Source organism: Zea mays, chromosome 1 (assembly GCF_902167145.1).
Source record: "Zea mays cultivar B73 chromosome 1, Zm-B73-REFERENCE-NAM-5.0, whole genome shotgun sequence".
Taxonomy (NCBI): domain Eukaryota; kingdom Viridiplantae; phylum Streptophyta; class Magnoliopsida; order Poales; family Poaceae; genus Zea; species Zea mays.
The window spans coordinates 160862995-160884034 of record NC_050096.1 but is presented as its reverse complement, the minus strand read 5'-3'; the positions used below and the strand labels follow the sequence as shown (position 1 = coordinate 160884034).

Genomic DNA, 21040 nt, shown 5'->3' with positions numbered 1-21040 from the left:
GCGCTCCCCGTCAACAACGCCCAACGCCCACCTGAACTCGCGGGTGGAGCAGCGGCCGTCACTTTCCGGTGGATCCTCGACGAGGTCGAGGTGGACGATTACTCGGAAGTGGGAGCCAGAGCGACGAGCTGGTGGAGTAGCTCCATCTCGAACCAACGACGATCTGCGGGAGATAGTTAGCCAAGTTACCTTAGGAATGCGGGACGGGTCCTCTGTCCAGGCCCAAAGACAGAGGGCGCGCGTGTCCTCCTTCCTCAGCGACTGGAGCTCGACATAGTCCAGATCGCAGGCCCTCGCCACCACACGCTTGGCAATGCTCTCGTTCCAAGCGTGAAGGGGAATCCCCTCCAGGCATAGCCGGACGTGATACCTGAGGTCCACAGGGTCTGCTTGGGTCATCGGAAGCCACCGCCGAACGCGGATGTCGAGGTTGCCGGAGAGGAATTCCCTGCGCTCCAAAGCCGTCTCCCTGTGGTGCTGATGGGAGAAGGTGACAACGAAGTCCGCTGGGTGATGTCTTGCTACGGAGATGTCGTCGGGGCGCACGCAGAACTGGTGGCAGAACGCCCTCTTCATCCTGTCGGCGCTTACCTCAGGTCGGTCCCGCCCCAGCCAGGCGACGACGGCGTGGGTCGAGAGCCTCTCTAGCTCTGCCTCCATGTCGCCAGTGGAAGCAGCGACGGCGAAGGTTTCACTGGGGCGCGTCCCTGGCTCGCCTGGTCGAGGCATGGTGGCTTGAACGAGCGGAGGGAAGTCGTCGCTGTGGAGTCTGGGAGGCGGTTGCGGGGCAGTCGTATTCTGGGAGGTCTTGGCCTTGGGACAGAGCCGAGCTTTATGGCCGGGGCCTCCGCATCCGAAGCAACGCAGAGGGTCCCTGCAGGAGGAAGCACGATGTCCTCTGCCCAGACAACGGAAGCATTTACCGCTCAGACTTACCAGCAATTTGTCTCTGGCCGAATTTGAAGGCAGCGACGGCCTGGTGGTTGGGCGTCTTGAATGCTCTCGGGCACCATGCGAGCGCTTGCGCCGGACCGTTGTCCATCCATCCAGTGCATCAACGGCGATGTGGTCAGGCCTGCCGCAGCTCGCGGGTGTCGCAGAGAGGGGGGCCGCAGTGAATGTGGGTCTGCTGCCAGATGCGCGCGGCGCGGCGGAGATGCAGTGCAGGGGAGGAGTAATGGCGAAGCGCACACGTTTGGTGAGAGCGGGGGTGGCCGGTTGGCAGGGGACAGCAGCGCAAGCCTCTGGAACCACAATAACTGAGGCTGGGCGAGATCTCCTCTGTGTTCCTGCCGGCGGCGGAGGCGGAGGTAGACAGGGCGGGGGCACGGTAGGAGAGCGCGTCGGCCGAGGCGAAACAGGGCTTGGGAGGGAGGTAGCGGGTTGATCTATCGATCTGCGGTGGAGGAGAGAGGTGGGGAGCTGGGTTGAGGTGGGAGGGTCGGCTGCAATGGCGGGGAGGGGGCACTCGCTCGCCATGGGAGGGGAGGCCGCCGGCAGCCCTTCTGAGACCAAGTTTTCGTATGCAGCTTAATGTTATTACTCTGAATGGAAGGAAGTTACTTCGGAGTTCGGACAGAGTCAGCAGGCACTACGTATGTGATACGTGATCAGATTGTGTTTTTTTTTTGTTTTGGTGAATCAAAAAAAGAAGCAGAAAAAGGATATACCAAAGCGCTCGACAAGGTTTCCTACCTTGATGTCCGTTTCACCAGCACTGGCACTACCTGACTGAAACTATCAGGGCGAGGGAGGCAGCTTTGTGACACGCCACATGTTTCCTTTTCTTTTTCTTTCTTTGTGAGCAAAAAAAAAGTTTATGCAGGACGTACTATGCCTGACGGGGGCACTGGCTACTGGCTATATACCGGCTACAAATTTGGGTGTTTTGGTTTCCTCCCGCAAAAGTTTAGTTCGAGCTACATTAAATATTTGAATATCAATTATGTCTATCAAATATAGACTCACTTAGATTTAATAACTACGCCTCGTCTTTTAACGTTTATATGTGTAATATATTTTATAATTAAACTATATTTAATACATGTAATTATCATTCGACACGGTGGTAGGGTCCAAACTTTAGTTGAGTGGAACCAAACACACCACTGCATCAAAAGGGCCTGTTGTTTGTTGGCAAGCGATTTTTATTTTGTTTCTTGCTCGTCCAAACGAACGAGCAGGGCGATTCATTCGTTTCCTCCAATGTTTTTTATTTTTATTTTTTTGGTGCGGCAGCGGCAGCTTGTGCACTCAAAGCGAAAGTGCTTGTGCAGTGACTGACGGAACGGGGGGAAAAAAGGTTAGACTACTAGATTGTTGAGCTGGGACTCAAAAGATATTGCATGGCATGGACTGAAACGCAATGTTGCAAACAGTTGCACTGCTGGCTGCGTTGACCTGACGGCTGACGAGAAGCGTGCAGTTGTACTACCAACGGGTAAGATCGGAAGAGAGCGTCTCTGGTTAGTTGGGTACGTATATGCAGGCTAGGAAGCTAACAGCTAAGGTTGGTTGCTGGATTATGGCTTATGGGTCATCAGAATCAGGAAGAAAGAAAGAAGAGTGGTTGGAGGAGGACACATGCGCGGTGGATTCCTGGTGGCATGTCAACTCATCCCGTTCGTTCGGTGGCACACTACGGAGTACTAACTACCGATGCCGATCTCAGTGCATACTGGTTCATATCACATCACATGCATGCCCCTAACGTAACCCACACCAACGAACAGACATGTAAGTATGTTTGCGTACTACGCGATGCAATTATATGCAGAGACGAGACTACTTTTTCCCCTCCAAGATCGACCAACCAGGAGACATGGCACGAGCCATAGGGTGGCCCCTCTCTCTATCCAACAGCAGCCAGCCCAGGGAGGGAGTTTTTGAGCCCGGAATGCATGCGATGCGAGCAGGACCACTACTAGTACGTACGTACTATACCCACTGCTCACATGCGTGTCCGTCTGGCTTATGGAGTTCGTCAGGTTCGTTCTAATGACTAGCCGTATGATGATCAGCATTATATATATCGCAGCGTATGGTTTCTGTCCTGTCTAGCAGTGTATAGTTGCTGTCCTATCTAGCATATCATGGGTATCTGTTTGATTTAACTTTTTTTATTAGCTTTTAACTATAGGTGGCTGCAGTGAAAAATTGAGTATTATGGAGAATACGTGTAGAGGAGGATAAAAGAGCTCATAGAGTTTATGACGTAGAAAGTGATGGTTTACTATTATCTCAACGACTCGGCCATGTTCACATTGATTTTGGATTGTTTTCACTACAAACGATTTTCGCCAAAGCTGGTCGTGGAAAAAATTGGACGTTTGGCAGTCTGATTAGAAGCTAAAAAAATCCAAAACAAACAGCTAGCCTGTTCGTATCGTCTTAAACTATGTTATTATTATGAGTACGTATATGCTAACAAAACCCGCCTTGTTCGTTGCATGTAATGCTGCTGCTCTCCGGCCGGTGTGCGTGTAAATGTCGGTCATCTGCGGCCGGTGATACGTACTTCTCGAAAACACACGAGGACCAATGTTAATGGGTGCAGATTATTTGTGAAGGCTTCATTGATCAGTAGGAGATGGCTACTCCCTAACAGCTATCTTAATTCCTCTGTTCACAGACACACACAGTCACACACACACGGCAGTTCAGCATCTTAGCTTGCTGTCACTACTGTACCTTTTTGGATAAGGACTAGCGCTCTAGCTGGATTCCGGATTGTACGTATCTAGCTTCAAGTTGGTCAGGACAGCTGTTTGGATACAATGTCGTGAACATCTTGCGCCAGAAGAGAGCATTCGGCAGGCAAGCGCCATGGTAAAGCTCAAGATGTGCATGGCAAGATCAGGAGGCTCTTGTGTACTGTGTGTGATGTTGGTTGAGTGGGCGGCGGGGGGCCGTTAGGCGTTAGCCCTGGTGACAGCATAACCAACCCATTTCCTTTCCCAGAGAACCGTTCTGCTAGGGTTCTGGGGCCTAGGACATATATCCATGCAAGGAGTAAGTGGTTGCTGCAGGGCACAGCCACAGCTAGCTGGTTGCCTTTACTTATGATGCACAGTGTTCCCCATCCTGATGATTGGGGGTGGGGCTGATGCTTTCTTTTCTTCCAGCTCTTTGCGCCCCTCTTTTTTTTTGTTTTGGGTACCTTGAAGGACTCGATCAGCAGCAGTGCCAGTGAGCTCTCAATCATCATTTTGGCCAGTTCGTTGGGCATGTTCTGCTTGGTGGCATCAACTGGAATTCTGGATATATGCTTACTTTATTTATTAATTTCTTTTGTTTTCTTCTCTGTATATGAGTGCTGCAGCAAGTTGCATTGGCTAGTGTTCAGATCACAGCTAAATTGTGTGCCACGACAAAATGCCTTCTTCTTCTTTCTTTCTTTCTCTTTTTTTTCGTTATGCTGGATAGTTTCTCTTTTTTTTTTGCACATAATTTCTTTATGGATAGTGTTCAGATCATTGACCTGAATTCTATCATTTTTTTCAGTGTGTGTACATCCTTTTTTTTGGTACTGTTATGTGGTATTGGGAGTATGAGATTTTCTCAAAGGGGAACAGTGCTACGAAAATTATGTGCAATAATAGCACGTGAACTGTGCCATGCATGGGATTAGCATTTTTTTTTCTGGAATGGCACTGTGGAGACAACCGCCATGTATGATTCACGAATGAGTCTGAGAAGTCCGGCCGTATGTGACGAGGAGGAGGATATACTGTCAAGTTGGGCGGTAGGTCAATGATGGATACGGTTACCCTACCATAATGCAATGCCAGCTGCGTGTACCCACTAATCCTAATCCAATGGAAATGATGGAGCATCCGATCTGACTTGCAGCGACATACATTTTCTTGCAATAATTCATCGACCCCTACTGCTTAACGGATGCAATTAAAAAATGTGTTGTTTTATTTTCTTTTTTTCTTTTTGTGTGTGTGTGTGTGTGTAAGTCAAATTTCTCTACCCCTTGACCGGGCTTTTATACTTCCCGCGACTTCAATTCAATTGCATGGATGCACCGTCTAGTCATGTTTCATGAGGATTTAACTAAACAGAATTGATATTGTAGTAGATACCGATGCATTTAAACTCGATTAAGACTAGAGAAGCTTGACTTGGGACAATGCTGAAATGACATGATTTAATTTAAGGTGAACGGACTATAATAACTTTAGCACGCAAAGGTCGCGGAGGTTGAGGATTCCTCTCGAAATTCCTGCAGGCGCTTGCAACGGTTGGTTAATTTGCAAGAAATTTCGTTGATACGCTTAGAAGTGGCGTTTTTTCAAGCAACCCAGTTTACTACGCCATGCAAGGGAGGGGCATGTGAACGTTGAAGCAGTCGAAGAGAAGGTAGTAGCATCATTGGGAGGCAGCTAGCTAGTTTATCTCTTCTTGCCATGTGTCCAGATGGGCCGTCTTGCTTGACATTCTCCAGATGAGTATATGTGAGAAAGGCATGGTCCCTTGCTCAGCATCCAAAGTAGTCGAAATCAGTTCTATGAAGTCAATGAAACATTTGGCAACACGTAAAGACGAATCGGGTAAAACAGCGCTTGCAGTGTACGTAGCAGTTGAAATTCTGCATTACCACGCCTACTGCACCTCCAGAAAAATACCAGAAAATTGCTTTTCACCGGATGAATTTTTAATTAATCTACCAAACAATACGTAGCGTTATGGGCACAAAAAAAGTTAGTCCGACTTTTCAATGCCGAAATGATTAGTCCGACTGGATCACACATGGTGCTCGGGGTACATGATCTGTAGCCCACAAGCAAAATCACAGAGACACTTGGCAGACAAGAAGAAGAGTTATCCAGATCTAGCTTTGTTTCAGGGTCTTATCTGGCATATCGCTCCAACTAATCTGATCAGTACAGGCTTCCTGAGCGGCGCTGGTTCGGATCTGGCCTGATGGGCTCCCCTGTGAAGGGATCAAACTTGTAAGGTTCACCTGTGAATGGATCAAACCTCATTTGTTGGCGTTGTGCTGAATATTCGGCGGGCGACCTGGAGCGGAAATCCGAGCCGCCTGGGTTCGGCATGTACCCTGCAGCAGGCAGAAATCTCCTTTCCCTAGAAAGGAGAGCTTCTTCAGCTGGTCTTTCAATATTTGAACTATGCTCTTGTATGTATCTTCGATCGAGATGCTTTTCGGCGTTGTGTCTTGATTCATATGGTAATCTTGGTTCTGGGTTTATTCTTATGTCTGTTTCGTCATATCGCGGACGTGGTTCTGGGCTTCTTACAATGGTGGACCTTTCTTCAGCATATCTTCTAACCCTTGACTCAGACACTGGTGGATCGTCTTCGTAGTATGTTGAAGGATGATGGGCTGACGAATCGTACCTACTGCTCCTGCAAGTAAAGTGTAGATTACCATACGAGCTTGCATACCACATGCACCATTTACAGTAAGCCAGCCAGAACAGGGGAGTGAGTGCAAGCCTACCTGGGTGTCACAAAATCATAATCTTCATGTGGGTATCGCTTGCTATGCATTTCCGGATTTCTTGACAAATAAGTGGTACCGTGTAATGCATGTGTTAAGCCAAAGGTCTCAGCCTGGTGCTGCAGGTCAAAACAAGAAACTCAAGGAAAGGAAAGGAGAAAAGAGTAAAAAGGAAAGGTGGAAGATATTGAGTGGGGTAGTACCTTAGCAACCAACGATGCAAAATAATCTCCTTTGTTGTGTTTGTCTCCACCTGATATCAAAAACTACATGTGCTTCTTGGTGAGGACTAATGATAACATAGTTCAGGTAAGGGCTCAGAAATCATTTATGTAAAACAACTGGATACCTGATTAAGGACAGCAAGAGCAGATGACTCAGGAAGCTCATCAAGGCTTTTAACACAATGGATATCAATCTGGAGAAAGGAAGATGGAAAAGAACACCATGCTTCATGGTTCATACGTTAAAAGGGAACAAATGGAAACATTCCTGTACAAATCACTTACATCATATCGAGTACCAATTCTTAGACGTAGAATTCGAAGCAAGACTTCCTTGACAGCTGAAGGTAATGAATTAACAGCTGATTCATAGGGGTCAGCAGCATCGGCCACCTAATAAGAGAGAAACACGCAGAAAACATTGTCACAAACATGAAAAAACACACCATCCTTTCTCTTTGCTGCAATATAAAAATTATTCCATTCAACTAAGCATACTTACAAAAAAACATATATTCAAATAGTAGAAAACTGCTAATTCGGCTGGTCAATGCTGGAATATCTAATGCTCGGTTTTTGCAATCATAACATAAATAAGCAAGAAGCCAAGCTACAAAAACCGGAAATAGTTGTGCTTCTAGCCTATTTAACCTACCCACATGAGAGCTTCCAGTAAAATAATTGCACTTCTAGCCTTCAAAGTCAGAGTTGAGCAGTACAGAATCTGATGTCTACATGTTATATTTGTACAGAGAAGACAAATATAATAGGCATTTACAGACACAAAGCTAAATCCATTATCATACAAATAGATCATAAGACCACCTAGAGGTAGCAGATTGATGTGCAGTTCACTTTCAAAACAAATATAGCATCCACAAAATGAAGGTGACGTATAACAAGTGAACCAAAGCTCTACTGAGTCACTGGCTAGCTAAGTTGAAGATTTCAAGGCTTAGTAGATCAAGTCATTTCAGATTGAATTATAGGAAGTTCACCTTTACTCAAAACTCACTTGTTAGTTTTTTACATTAGAAGGAAGAAAAATAAAGAAACCAAAATAATTAACACCATGTTGATTATCATACATACATAATTAGATAATCTTGGAGCTTTCACTTGACGATCAAGTGAATCGTGTCCATATCTTCCATGAGAATAATCTCGCCTATCTCCTGATGCATTTGATCTTCTAGTTCTCACTTCTTCACGAGATCGCTTCTTGTCGTTGTCTGCCGTAGGTCGAGCAACTGACACCTATTGGGAAAAAAACATGAGATTAATTTGTCAAATCCAAAATAGAAAGATCAAATAAGCAGAGCAAGAAGCTAGTGAGAATCCCAAGCAGATAAAGTTCTTATTCATGCCTGGATCTTGAAAGACGGCCCTCGACCAGGTCCTCTCACCGTTTTACCATCCATTTCTTCTATAGCATTCTCAAGCTCCTGTAATTGATAACATATAGTTTTTTACAGCAATCAATGCAAAACAGCTGTTTAAAGAATATCCAAGCAAATTAAGTGCAAAAAAACATACTCTTCAGGATAAACACTTACTGAACGTTTGGCGAAGTGAACAAAAGCAACTGGACATTGTCCTTTTCTTGAGATAGCAACCCGTACTACCTGTTTGCACATTTGTCATAGTTGCTCAACATTGCATGTAATATTGGTTAGTAGAAATTGCAAAAAAATGTGACAAAAATCTTGGTGCACCAACCTCACCGAACTGTCCAAAAAGCTTTCTCAAGTACTCCTCATTAACATCTTCTGGCAGGTTACCAATAAAAGCAGACTTCATCTGAGTGTACACAACAGACATCACGATCAAAAGTTCTAACAGAAGATGACTATATTTGTAAATTGTATCGAGGCAAAAATGTTTCCTTTTTTCTACATTACCTTGGCCATTTCATCAGGATCCAGATGAGACTCTTTATCAGCCCAATTTATCGCAGGATGCAAAATATCACCAAGCATGAAATCTGTTCTTGAACCGATGCGGATTACACGTGCTGCAGCCTGTGATTGATAGTTTGAGGAATGAAATCAAAGGAAGCTGACTTGAAGAGAAAGCAAAGGACCTAAGAACATCTTCACCAAGATGTTATTAGATATCTGTCTTTTCCTCGCATCGCAGTGGCGAAAACTCAGATCAGTGGTGATTGATGAATCAAGATCTTATCTAGATAAACATACTTGTATTTTGTATGTGGCAGCTGTGATTGATATCAAATGAGAGTTACATAGTAACATAATGGCAGATCCAAATTACTGTGGTGTAGTAATGAAGCAAAGATAAGGGAATCAAGTATCAGCATGGGAGATATAATTTCACAGCCACAAGAACACAGCTAGATTTGGCAATAAACTGAAAAATGATCAACTAGGGAATTCAAGAGGATCATCAAGTGATGTACCCCCATCGTTGGGTAGCTGACATAAGAGGAGCTCTCTGTCCAGGTTCTTACATAATATCTCCGCTTATGAGACTTGATGGAAGGTTTCTCGCTGAAGCAGAATGATGCTGATCAGCTTGTTTGGAGGCTTACTAGGAACGATTCTTACTCTAGCAAAGTCGGCCTACAATACCTTTTTCCTTAGTTCCATCCGCTTTGCTCCATGGAAACGAATTTGGAAGTCCTGGGCTCCTCTTTGCTGCAAGCTCTCCATTTGGCTTGCAGTAAAGAACCGTTCTTGAAATGCGGACCGGATCACTAAAAGAGGACTTCCCACCCAGCTGCTTGCCCCTTCTGATGAAGAAGAGAAGACCACACAGCACCTATTGATTTCATGTGTTTTCGCCTGGAAAATCTAGTTCACCATTTTGCAGGTTGCAGAAAATTGCTTTTGTCTCCATTGCAGCCCAACCATCAACCCATAGATTCTCAAGCTAGTGGTACCAGCCTACCAGGCAGTTAAAGAGGTAACAATGGACTACAGAAGGGGTTCAATTCACTGGCAATATTGGTGGCTTGGGACAGGACAACTGTGTTTTTAACGGCTCTACTCCAAGCCTTACAACGGTGTTGCAAGCTGTAACTTATGAGTGCATCCTTTGGTACTCAGCTAGAGCAAAGGGCCTCCTGAAGCTTATTGGGAGACCTTTAGGAGGGGCACAGGCAATAGTGTGGTAGTTTTGGTCATGTTGCTTTTGGTCTTTCTTTTCAGTATGTTCTGGTCTTGCTATGTTCACTGCTTCGCTTGTAACTGCGGTGGGAGATGGTGCTAGCAGCACGTTTTGGTATGGCAGGTGGCTCCATGGGCAATCCTTGTCGGTCTTGGCACCCTCTCTTATCAAGCTCATCCCCAGTAAGGTTCAGCAGATACAAACAGTACAGGACACTATGAACAATGGTTGTTGGTGTCAGACATATAAGAGGTGCAGTAATGCTCAAACGTAGATGGAATTTCTACAGCTCTAGGTCATCCTAAATGAGTTCAATTTGGCTCCGGGTGTACAAGACGTGCATCTTTGGACCCCTTCTGCTTCCAGGTGCTACTCTTCCAAGTCAGCATATGAAAGGTTCTTCGTAGGGTCAGTAGCCTTTAAACCGGCTAAAAGGGTTTGGAAAACCTGGGGCCCTCCGAAATGTAAGTTTTTCATTTGGCTTGCGAGCCTCAATAGGTGCTGGACTGTGGACTGGCTTGCTAGAAGAGGACTTGAGCATCTTGAACTTTGCCTGTTATGTGATCAGAAAGAGGAAACAGTTCAGCATTTGTTGGTGGCCTGTGCGTTTGGTAGACAGGTCTGGTTTCAAGTTCTTTCTCTAATCAACTTACAGCACCTTAGCCCAATGCCCAGGGAGGTCAATTTTCAGGATTGGTGGAATCAAGCAGAGAGAAGAGTCCCCAAACCGCAGGGAAATGAGTTCAATTCTGTGGTGATTTTAGTGGCTTGGTGGTTGTGGAAACATCGCAATTACTATCTTCGAAGAAGGCGTGGCGGATGTGTCCCAGGTGCTGCGAGATATCGGAGAGGATGCCAGGAATTGGCCCTTGCTGGGGCTACTGAGTTAGCCGGGATATGGGCCTGATTTAGGTGTTTGAGTGCTGTGACGTGTTTTTATGGATAAGTTTGTCTATGTCAGGTGCTGGCTACTGTAAAGTGCCACCCTTTGTGCTGGCCCATTTTGGGACCTTGTTTGCTGCTTCTTAAATAATGAAGCGCAGCTCTCCTGTGTTTTCGAGAGAGAAAAAGTATGTTCTAGTCTTCTAGAGTGTTGTGGGTGTGAATGTGGTTTGGGATTTCTTCCTGTTTCAGACCTTTCTTCTTAATAAAACGATATGCAGTCATCTTATCTGTTCAACGAGGGGGCATATAGTCTACTTTTACTTGAATTAAAGAAATATATAGGCAAGTCAAAGAATGCCAAATTTTAATGGAGCGCAAACACAAGCAACAGAAGAAGCTGTCAAGTAACAGTGTTGCTTCAATCAACAGTAATCTTCAGGCCTTCATAACTGAACTGTTAAACTTCATTGCAACCATTAATTTGTTGTAAGCTCTTATTTGACTCTTGGTCTGAGAGAGAGAGAGAGAGGAACTGCAAGGGAACTTCTACATCACATGGAAGTAGATGATTAATAAAATATATGTTGATTTCCCCATCCGTGTTTCTAAATATCCTACATATGGGTTTTGGGTTTTGCTGTTGCTAAAAACTCTGGCTAAACTCTGGAACGACATTACCTCTATGGCATTATGTGGTTCTCACAGGTCTCTATAGAACAAAGGTCATCCAGATAAATGATGACAAATGCCGGTGATTTCATGTAGTTAAATACTAGTGGGCATGGAGTACACAGTACAGATTGTGAATGTTGCAGATCAGAAAAGGCACGCATGCAAGTAACCTTTGGCTTGGCTAACCAATCATCATCCTTCCAGACTGTTTCATCAGATATAGCACCACCCAGTGAACTAGAAAGATTGGGAATTCATTTCAGACAAACACTGGCCAGTGGTCATTATTTCATCCTCGTACACTTTATAATGAACTTCAACCATGGATATAAATGTAAATATGAAGAGCAGATCAAAGATACAAGATATGACTAAGGTGAAAATTCTGCCATGTCCCTTTCCTATATGGCGTACCAATTTTTTCTCTATAACTGTGTTGAACAAAGGATTCTTCAATGTCTGTGGCTTCTTCAAAAGTACCCACAATGCAACAGGGAATTTTCATGTGAAAACGGTAACAATTAAAATCCATTCTTTGCAACATTAGTCAGTCATTTATGACATAAGAGATGGAGAAATTATGTTGCCATGTAAATCCAAAATCAATGTCAAGTATACAAATCAGGGATGTGAATTCCTTAGCTTGCCAGCTGATCATAAAGTATTTTGCCATAGAAATCCAAAATCAATGTCAAAGTATACAAGTCATTGAAGTCAAAGATGTGAATTCCATAGTTTTTCAGCAGATCATAAGGTATTTTGATAATTTGGTGCCGATTCATCATTTGGCTCCATATTTTTATTAGGACATAGGGGCATTAAGGATATATCGTCACTTGATAATGCATGAGACAAATGGCATATGTGCTTCTTTTCCTACTAGAAAGGACAGTAGGGTAAGGTAATTTTGCACATATCTTGATATTTGTATAAGGTTGTTTTATCCAATTAAACTGAAAAAGAAAACAAGAGGCAATAATATTTGGCCAATACCTGCAAGATAAACCAGTTGACAGAGCTATGGTCAACTATACAAAAACTACAAAGCCTTTGCAAAAGGGAAACTTAAGCCAATAAGGATAAAATGAACAAAATATGAGAAAGGAAATCTGAATATCATAAAACAATATTTAAATTAATGAAAAATGCAGAATGTACTAAGAAAGAAAACTTTTGTCCACCAGTGAGGGAAAGACTTACTGCATGAGAAGAAAATCTCACAAATCCAAAGCCTCGATTGATATTCTTCTTGTTTGAAGAACCAAGATTTGACGCCATTGCAAGGTCAACCGAAACAACATCTTTGAATGCCTGGCAAAGTATGTGTGTCCAAGTGAAATTATTTTGAGAAGAATATATAAAAGAAATATATGATTGATAGGTATGTCAAGGTTCTACCTTGTGAATCAATTCTTCAAATTCTTCTAAAGTCCACTCTGGCAAAACAATAAGGGAAAGCAGACATTATCAGCACTTAGATGACAATTTTTATTTTCTGTGTATTTTCACAACAAAGTTCTGCAGATCAACATGCTATCAAGACGCAGACAAGAGTTCTGGCACTGCTACATTGGGTTGTCTAAGACAATGAACAGGTATTGCATATTTTTCTTGCCATTGACATGACATTGATATTAACAATTAATTCATCCAATATATTGGCGTGTGTTTTTCTTTTGGGGAAATTTACTGCATTGTGATTCTTGATTTTCACCATGAGTGGAGTTTACCTTTGCAAAGATTTCCAAAGAAAACTGTATCTTGATCCATTGAAAGCTCAACCACAAGCCTCTTTCCTTGAACCTGGTAAAGAACCAACAGCATATATATATATATACATATATATATATACACACACATATGTATATATATATATATATTGAATGTCAGGTTTCATAATGTTAAGGCCCATATATTATGGTCTGCCAATATATATGCTACAGTACCCAAGGGGGCTATTATCTCATCTAATCAAGGTTAGTTACATGGTATCAGAGAAGGTCACGATTAGGGTTTCTTAGAATTTTTTTTCCAGCCACCATCTCTCCTTCCGGCCGCCGTCGCGGCCCTACCGCCTGCGGCCTCATCTGCGCGGATCCCGCCCGCCGCCGCCCAGATCCGGCCGCCGCTGCCCAGATCCGGCCGCCGCCGCCGTCCAGATCCGGCCGCCGCCGCCACCCAGATCCGGCCGCCGCCGCTGCCCAGATCCGCGCCGCCGCTGCCCAGATCCGGCCGCCGCTGCCCAGATCCGGCCGCCGCCCGTTCGCTGGACTGCGAGCTCGTCTGCGCCGCCCTCGTCCAGATCTGCGCCGCTGCCCATCCGCCGTCGCGGATCTCGTCCAGTTCCGCGGCCATCCTCGCGGATCCTGGCTGCTGCCCATCCGCCGTCGCGGATCTACCCTTCCTGGCCGCCGCTGTCCACTGCTGTCCGCCCCTGGTCGCCGTGCCTGCTGCGCCAGGGCGCAGTTCCCAGCAGTGCTGTCCACTGCTGTCCGCTGCTGTCCGCCGTGCCTGCTGCGCCAGGGCGCAGTTCCCAGCAGTGCTGCGCCAGGCTGCTGTTCCCAGCAGTGCTGCGCCAGGCTGCTCAACAGTCTGCGGATCCGGATCTGCGTCGCCGTCAACTGCACCCTGCCTCGTCGCCATCTGCGCCGTGCGCCGGTGGCTGCCATTGCGGGCTGACTGATCAACTCGGCTTCTGCGACCAAGACCTTCGTCAACTCGTCCAACTCGGACTGCTGTCAGCTGCGGTTCCTCTGGTTTGCTTGGTTTCCAGTCTCCTGTTCTTCCTGTTTTTCATTGAATTCAACATGACGACAAATGCTATCGTGGTCAATATCACTCTTGATTGACACAATTATCCGGAATGGGCTTTCTGTGTTGAGACTGCACTCAGAGGACATGGATTACTCTTTCATTTGACTGGTGCGGCACCCATACTTGCGGATGATCGTCGCAATGCTGCTGATATCAAAACATGGCAGCTTAATGATGGTAAAGTGATGGCTGCTATGGTGAACAGCGTCAAACCGTCTATGATTATGAGTTTGTCTAAATTTAAAACTGCCAAAGCCATCTGGTCTCATTTGAAGGAGCGTTTTGTTCAGGACAGTGGTGCTCTATCACACACTCTCATGCAACAGACACATGTTATTGAGCAAAATGATATGAGCATTGATGAGTACTACTCAGCCTTTGATCGTCTGATGAGTGCTTTGACATCTATGGTGCCAGCCTGTACTGCTGATCCGTGTCCTGCTCATCAGTTTATTGAGAAGTTCTTCACTTACAGATTTGTTATGGGCGTTCGGACCGAGTTTGATTCTCTTCGTGCTCGTTTACTTCAGGGTTCTGACACTCTCATAATGGCTAAGGCGTTGTCTGATTTACTTGCTGAAGAGACTCGTCTTCATTCTCTGTCCTCTACTGGTGGTAATCCTCACAGTGTGTTGGCTGCTGCCCAGAAACCTAAGAATATTTTTAAGCCTTGTGATCATTGTGGCAAGACCAATCATCGATCTGAGCTTTGCTTTGTCAAGTTCCCTGATAAGTTGACTGATTTCCGTGCACGACGTGCTGCTCGCGGTCGTGGTCAAGGACCATCTAATAGAGGCTCAGTTGCTGTTGCTGCCACTTCGTCCGCCTGTACTTCAGAGTCGGCCTGGGTACTTGATTCAGGAGCTTCCTTTCATGTCACATCTGATCAGTCAAAGTTGGCTTCTACTACACCTGTCACAGATGGTGCTTCAGTGCAGACAGCTGATGGTACTGTATGCCACATTACTCATAAGGGTTCTCTTTCAGATCCACACTTTACAGTACCTAATATTTTCTTCGTCCCTGAGCTATCTATGGATCTTCTTTCCGTAGGCCAAATTACGGATCATAATTGCTTTGTCAGATTTGATGACTCATCTTGTTTTGTACAGGACCTTCGCACAGGGGAAGTGATTGGGACTGGCCGTCGCCGTAGAGCTGCTCCTCGCCTCTACATCTTGGACTCTTTGCGGCTTCCTTCTTTGGCTACATCTCCAGCGCATATGCTTTCAGCTACCCTTGCTTCTGTTGCGTCTTTTGCCCAGTGGCATCATCGTCTAGGTCATTTGTGTGGATCTAGATTGTCTACACTAATAAAGTCAGGTTGCTTAGGTCATACTTCGGTTGAGTCTGATTTTCATTGTAAGGGTTGTCATCTTGGAAAACAAATACAACTTCCATATTTTACTAGTAATTCTCATTCTGTTAAACCCTTTGATTTGGTTCACTCTGATATTTGGGGTCCTGCACCTTTTGTGTCAAAAGGTGGATATAAATATTATGTCATTTTTATTGATGATCATTCTCGCTACACTTGGATTTATTTTATGAAACGCCGCTCTGAGCTGATTTCTATTTATAAAACCTTTGCTCGTATGATTCACACTCAATTTTCCACTCACATTAAAATCTTTCGTTCTGATTCGGGTGGTGAATATTTATCTGATAATTTTCGCCAGTTTTTGACTTCAGAGGGTACTCTTGCTCAACTTTCTTGCCCTGGTGCTCATGCACATAACGGTGTGGCTGAACGCAAACATCGTCACATTATAGAAACTGCTCGCACTTTGTTGATATCTTCTTTTGTCCCTTCACAGTTTTGGGGTGAAGCAGTTTCTACTGCGGTTTATCTCATCAATAGACAACCGTCATCCAAACTCTCTGGCAAAACACCTGGTGAAGTTCTTTTCGGAACTCCTCCACGATATGACCACCTTCGAGTTTTTGGATGTATGTGTTATGTCCTATTATCACCTCGTGAACGTACTAAATTGACTGCTCAATCTGTTGAGTGTGTTTTTCTTGGATACAGCCCTGAACATAAAGGCTATCGATGTTATGATTCATCTTCTCGTCGCATGCGCATTTCTCGAGATGTGAGTTTCAACGAAAATCGTCCCTTCTTTTACAATTCTTCCACTCATTCTTCGTTTTATTCCACAGAGTCTACCTCCTTCATGAGCCTTCCTCCCATTTCTGAAACTTCATCAGTATCACCACCTACTGTTTCTACCCCAGATGTCCTTATTCCCATCACACCACCTTCCACTTCCACACCCTCTCAGTCTTACTCTTCCAAACCACCTGTCACTCAGACTTACATTCGTCGTCCTCGCTCTACTCCCACGACCAGTCCTGATGATGATCCTGTTGTTGATACTTGTACTAACAATGATGACTCTCATGTTGTTTTTAATCAGGGATATCATCTTCGTGATCGTGGCACTATTGCAGCTCCAGACCGTTATGGGTTTTCCCGTGTTGGGGCAGTCATTGCTGAACCATCATCTTATAAAGAGGCTTCTGGTATACCTGAGTGGCAGCTTGCTATGACTGATGAATTAAATGCCCTTCATCGCACGTGTACATGGGATGTTGTTCCGTTACCTGCTGGTGCGGTACCTATCACGTGCAAATGGGTCTTCAAGGTTAAAACCAAATCTGATGGGTCTATTGAGCGATATAAAGCTCGTCTTGTCGCCAGAGGTTTTCAACAGACACAGGGTATTGATTATGATGAGACTTTTGCACCTGTGGCCCATCTGACTACTGTCCGAGCCTTACTTGCTGTTGCAGCCTCATCTTCTTGGACTATCTCTCAGATGGATGTCAAAAATGCTTTTCTTCATGGTGATTTACACGAGGAAGTCTATATGTATCCACCTCCTGGGATAGAAGTTCCATCAGGGCATGTATGTCGTCTCCGTCGAGCCTTGTATGGTCTCAAACAAGCTCCTCGTGCTTGGTTTGAGAGATTTGTTTCTGTCATCAAGGCTTGTGGTTTCTATTCTAGTGATCATGATCCTGCATTGTTCATTCATGTTTCTTCACGAGGACGCACGTTGCTATTACTATATGTTGATGACATGTTGATTACAGGCGATGATCCAGACCATATTGCTCATGTGAAGTCGTCTCTGAGTAAGGAATTTCAAATGTCTGACTTGGGGGCACTCAGTTATTTCTTGGGCATTGAGGTTTTGCAGACTCAAGATGGTATTTATCTTTCTCAGGCTAAGTACATACAAGACCTTCTTGATCGTTCTGGTCTTAGTGATACTCGTAGTGTTGCCACACCTATGGATCTTCACTTATCTCTTCATTCGACTGATGGGACACCTTTGGAAGATCCATCTCGATATAGACATCTTGTTGGCAGCTTGGTTTACCTTACTGTCACCAGGCCAGATATTGCTCATGCGGTTCAGATCTTGAGTCAGTTTGTCTCTGCTCCTACATCAGTTCATTATGGGCACTTACTTCGTGTGCTTAGATATTTACGGGGGACAAAAACACAATGTTTATTTTATGACTCAAATTCTCCACTTCAGCTTCATGCTTACTCTGATGCTACCTGGGCCAGTGATCCTACAGTTCGTCGCTCCATCACTGGTTACTGTATTCTTCTTGGATCATCCCCTGTTGCTTGGAAATCCAAGAAGCAAGCCGCTGTATCTAGATCTAGTACTGAAGCAGAACTTCGAGCCCTGGCTACTACTACTGCTGAGATTATCTGGATTCGTTGGCTCTTGGCTGATCTAGGCGTTTCTTGTGACTCGCCTACACTTCTTCGTTGTGACAATACTGGAGCTATACAAATTTGTCATGATCCAGTGAAGCGTGAACTCACAAAACACATTGGTGTTGATGTCTCATTCACTAGATCTCATTGTCACCAGAAGACCATTGATCTTCAATATGTGCCCTCAGAATTACAGCTTGCGGATTTCTTCACAAAAGCACAAACTAAGGCACAACATCAGTTTCATCTAATCAAACTCAATGCTTCAAATCCTCCACTTCCGCCTTGAGTTTGACAGGGGGTGTTAAGGCCCATTAAGGCCCATATATTATGGTCTGCCTATATATATGCTACAGTACCCAAGGGGGCTATTATCTCATCTAATCAAGGTTAGTTACACATAAATGAGACACAGTGCTATTCTTTGTATCTGTTATAATGAAAAGGCACACTACCATCTCAGATCTCACTCTGGAGTCTGGACTCAAGGTCTATAGAAAAGGAATAAAATAAAACAAACTTGTGATAAACAGAAATATGAAGAAAGCAGGAAGCAATTGATGCAGGCAACATTATGATACTGGTGCATATAACAAAATATTAACAACAGAAAAGAAAACGTTACTACATATAGATGTGGAACTAGACACAGGAAAAAAATGGTTAAATGTAATGGCAGAATGGTACATGTTAGCACAAGTTAAGCACTGCTAGAACACAGGTGACTAAGGGAGATTTGTAAGCAGTATTAGAACAAGTTAAAGTGTTCTTACCTCAATACCATTCTTTTGCCTTTTGGCAGTATTAGCATAATCCCTCTTTGCAAACCGCACAAAACCATATCCCTGAAAGGATTTCATGAAAGAAAAATGACTTTAGAAGTATTTCGATGTTTCATGACAAAGTGGGGAAAAATGGATGTGTAAGAGACTGCAATCATATACTGCGATGTCTAAATTTTACGCTTGCACCAGACCTTTGAGTGACCACTCTGATCTTTCATTATGCGCGCGTCAATAATCTCTCCGCATGAAGAAAATATCTGTTAATGCTATACAAGTCAATGTCACTGCCACTTTGCCACAACAAAGAAAATGCTAGAAAACTTGCTGTACACATGAACCATTGGTTCTAACTTCACTGCTTCAGACAGAAGAGAACAAACAAGATGGATAGCAGCATTCTAAATATGTAGTTCAACGCTGAAATACGAATCTAATTAAATATTCTAATCTTCACATCATGCACACTTGGCTTATTAGTAGATATACTACTATTCCACATAAAAGAAAGGTACAGAATAAACGGGAGGGTCAAAGGCACAACTGAATAGATTTTTTTCAGTTCAGCTGTTCTCATTTGCATTACAGAAGAAATGTAAACCCATCCTTCCCTTTTACTTTACTTTGTTTGAGTAAAAAAGGCAGTTATCAGGCGACAAATGATGTCTGACTGCAGAATCCGCAAGGGCACCAGCTCCGTGGCAGGTACACATCTAACTCTCCGTTAGACACAACTTTTGCAACCCACCCAAATGCAACAAATACAGGTCTCATTCAAAACCCTGCATGTCTAAAGTTTTCAACGCCATCAAGGTAACCAACTACAAACCGTCCGTGCACAGAATCAGTCTTCTACCTGTGGGCAAACTACAGACTGGAAGAAACATAAGCAGCAAACCAACCTCTCGGAGCGTGCTTTCCGTGGCCGACCGCGGCAGCCCGCCGACGAACACCTCGGTGCCCTTCTCCGTCCGGCGATCTGCGCATAGCCACACAGCACACAAAAAACCGTGGTCACTGGCATAAAATTATCCCTAACCATCAAAAAACGACGTCCCTCGATAAACACTGACCTTGCTCATCGAACCCGCCCCGCGGCGACGCCATCTTTGTTATCCTTGAAACAGCGGAGCTAGGAGCGGGGTATCTCGCCAAAATCCGCACCAAATCAGACGCGGCTGCGACCGGATGGATCGGCGGCGCCCCTCCGGTCGGATCCGGCCGAGCCCCCCGCCAAACGGATCGAAAGGAGAACGAATTTTTCACGGGTTCGGTCGGTGTTGAGCCGCACCGGAGACTGGCGAGAGCCTAGGGTATTTTCCCGTCTTATCAATATCACCTCTTTCTCTCTCTTTGGGTGAGCAAATGTGCTTTTATGAAGCACTGGGCCCGACCTGTCATATACCATTTGCTAGGGCGGCCCAGTTAACGCAAACGAGCTGGGCCATTTGATTACGAGGGAGGTAGCTTTTTCTTAAAATTGTTCGATATTTTAAAATACTAGCGGATAACGCGCGCTGGTTTGTCAAACACTAAGATAATGGCATACATATACAGTTTTGATAGCACTTTCAAGTCATTCATCATCCAAAATATATAGGGCCTGTTTGTTTCGGCTTCTGGCAGCTTCTGGCCACCAAAAGCTGCCGCGGACTGCCAAACGCTCAGCTTTTCTGACAGCTTCTATAAAATTCGTTGGGGGTAAAAACCATCCAAAATCAACATAAACACATAATCGGCTGACAGCTTCTATAAAATTCGTTGGGGGTAAAAACCATCCAAAATCAACATAAACACATAATCGGTTGAGTCGTTGTAATAGTAGGAATCTGTCACTTTCTAGATCCTGAGCCCTATGAATAACTTTATCTTCCTCCACACATAATCGTAATGATACTCAGATTCTCCTCACAGCCAGATTCTCAGAAAAGCTGGTCAGAAAAAAGCTGAACCAAACAGGACCATAGGATAGGCTGAAACGATCAAATACTTTTAGCAAGTAATAACACTTTCAACAGGTAATTATCTCTACTACTTATTAAGGCGGTAAGGGGTGGGTTGTCATTCCGTGTCTCCCCGCAAAGTCCATTCCCATTCTCATTCCCGGCTGCCATTCCGTGTTCTGCCAGTGTTCTGCACTGTCTTTCTCATTCCCCCTTCCCGCAAATCTCATTTTCATTCCCACGTGCATCCCACGTCTAGCTAAAATTAAATTAAAAAAACACAAATGTGGATCCAATGGGACTCAAACTTGTGACCTCTCAGGTAAATGTGCTCATAGCTACCACTACACCACATGTGTGTTTATGTCAATATTTGTTAC

At 44.6% G+C, this 21040-nt stretch overlaps 2 protein-coding genes across 4 annotated transcripts; one reads left to right on the top strand and one right to left on the bottom strand.

Moving 5' to 3' along the window:
* Window positions 1-5630: 5630 nt before the first annotated feature.
* Window positions 5631-20082, bottom strand: LOC100191891 (uncharacterized). 3 transcript variants are annotated; one of them, XM_008674939.3, is made up of 17 exons: window positions 19791-20082; window positions 19620-19696; window positions 18912-18977; window positions 18709-18780; window positions 13110-13182; window positions 12778-12815; window positions 12580-12690; window positions 8595-8714; window positions 8413-8493; window positions 8250-8318; window positions 8061-8138; window positions 7786-7950; window positions 6979-7086; window positions 6819-6887; window positions 6673-6735; window positions 6470-6588; window positions 5631-6375 (listed from the first exon to the last, which is right to left on the bottom strand). In XM_008674939.3, exons 1-17 carry the CDS (start codon window positions 19822-19824, stop codon window positions 5889-5891), a joined length of 1830 nt encoding a protein of 609 aa, XP_008673161.1. In that variant the 5' UTR covers window positions 19825-20082; the 3' UTR covers window positions 5631-5888. The 3 variants fall into 3 exon arrangements, with proteins under 3 accessions (XP_008673161.1, XP_008673214.1, NP_001130787.1); XM_008674992.2 differs by having other exon boundaries at window positions 5631-6369; NM_001137315.1 differs by having other exon boundaries at window positions 5643-6369; window positions 6470-6582; window positions 19791-20004.
* Window positions 13589-17662, top strand: LOC109943454 (uncharacterized). Its single transcript, XM_020546504.2, has 2 exons — window positions 13589-15141; window positions 15306-17662. Exons 1-2 carry the CDS (start codon window positions 14379-14381, stop codon window positions 15347-15349), a joined length of 807 nt encoding a protein of 268 aa, XP_020402093.1. The 5' UTR covers window positions 13589-14378; the 3' UTR covers window positions 15350-17662.
* Window positions 20083-21040: the final 958 nt, after the last annotated feature.

Coding starts and splice junctions, on each gene's coding strand:
- LOC100191891 (XM_008674939.3), bottom strand. CDS start 19,824: ATGGCGTCGCCGCGGGGCGGGTTCGATGAGCAAG. Junction 8,715..12,579: donor TGAGATTTTCTTCTCATGCA/GTAAGTCTTTCC, acceptor TATCAATCACAG/GCTGCAGCACGTGTAATCCG. Junction 8,319..8,412: donor TTTTTGGACAGTTCGGTGAG/GTTGGTGCACCA, acceptor ATGTGCAAACAG/GTAGTACGGGTTGCTATCTC.
- LOC109943454 (XM_020546504.2), top strand. CDS start 14,379: ATGGCTGCTATGGTGAACAGCGTCAAACCGTCTATGATTATGAGTTTG. Junction 15,142..15,305: donor TTCAGTGCAGACAGCTGATG/GTACTGTATGCC, acceptor TGTTTTGTACAG/GACCTTCGCACAGGGGAAGT.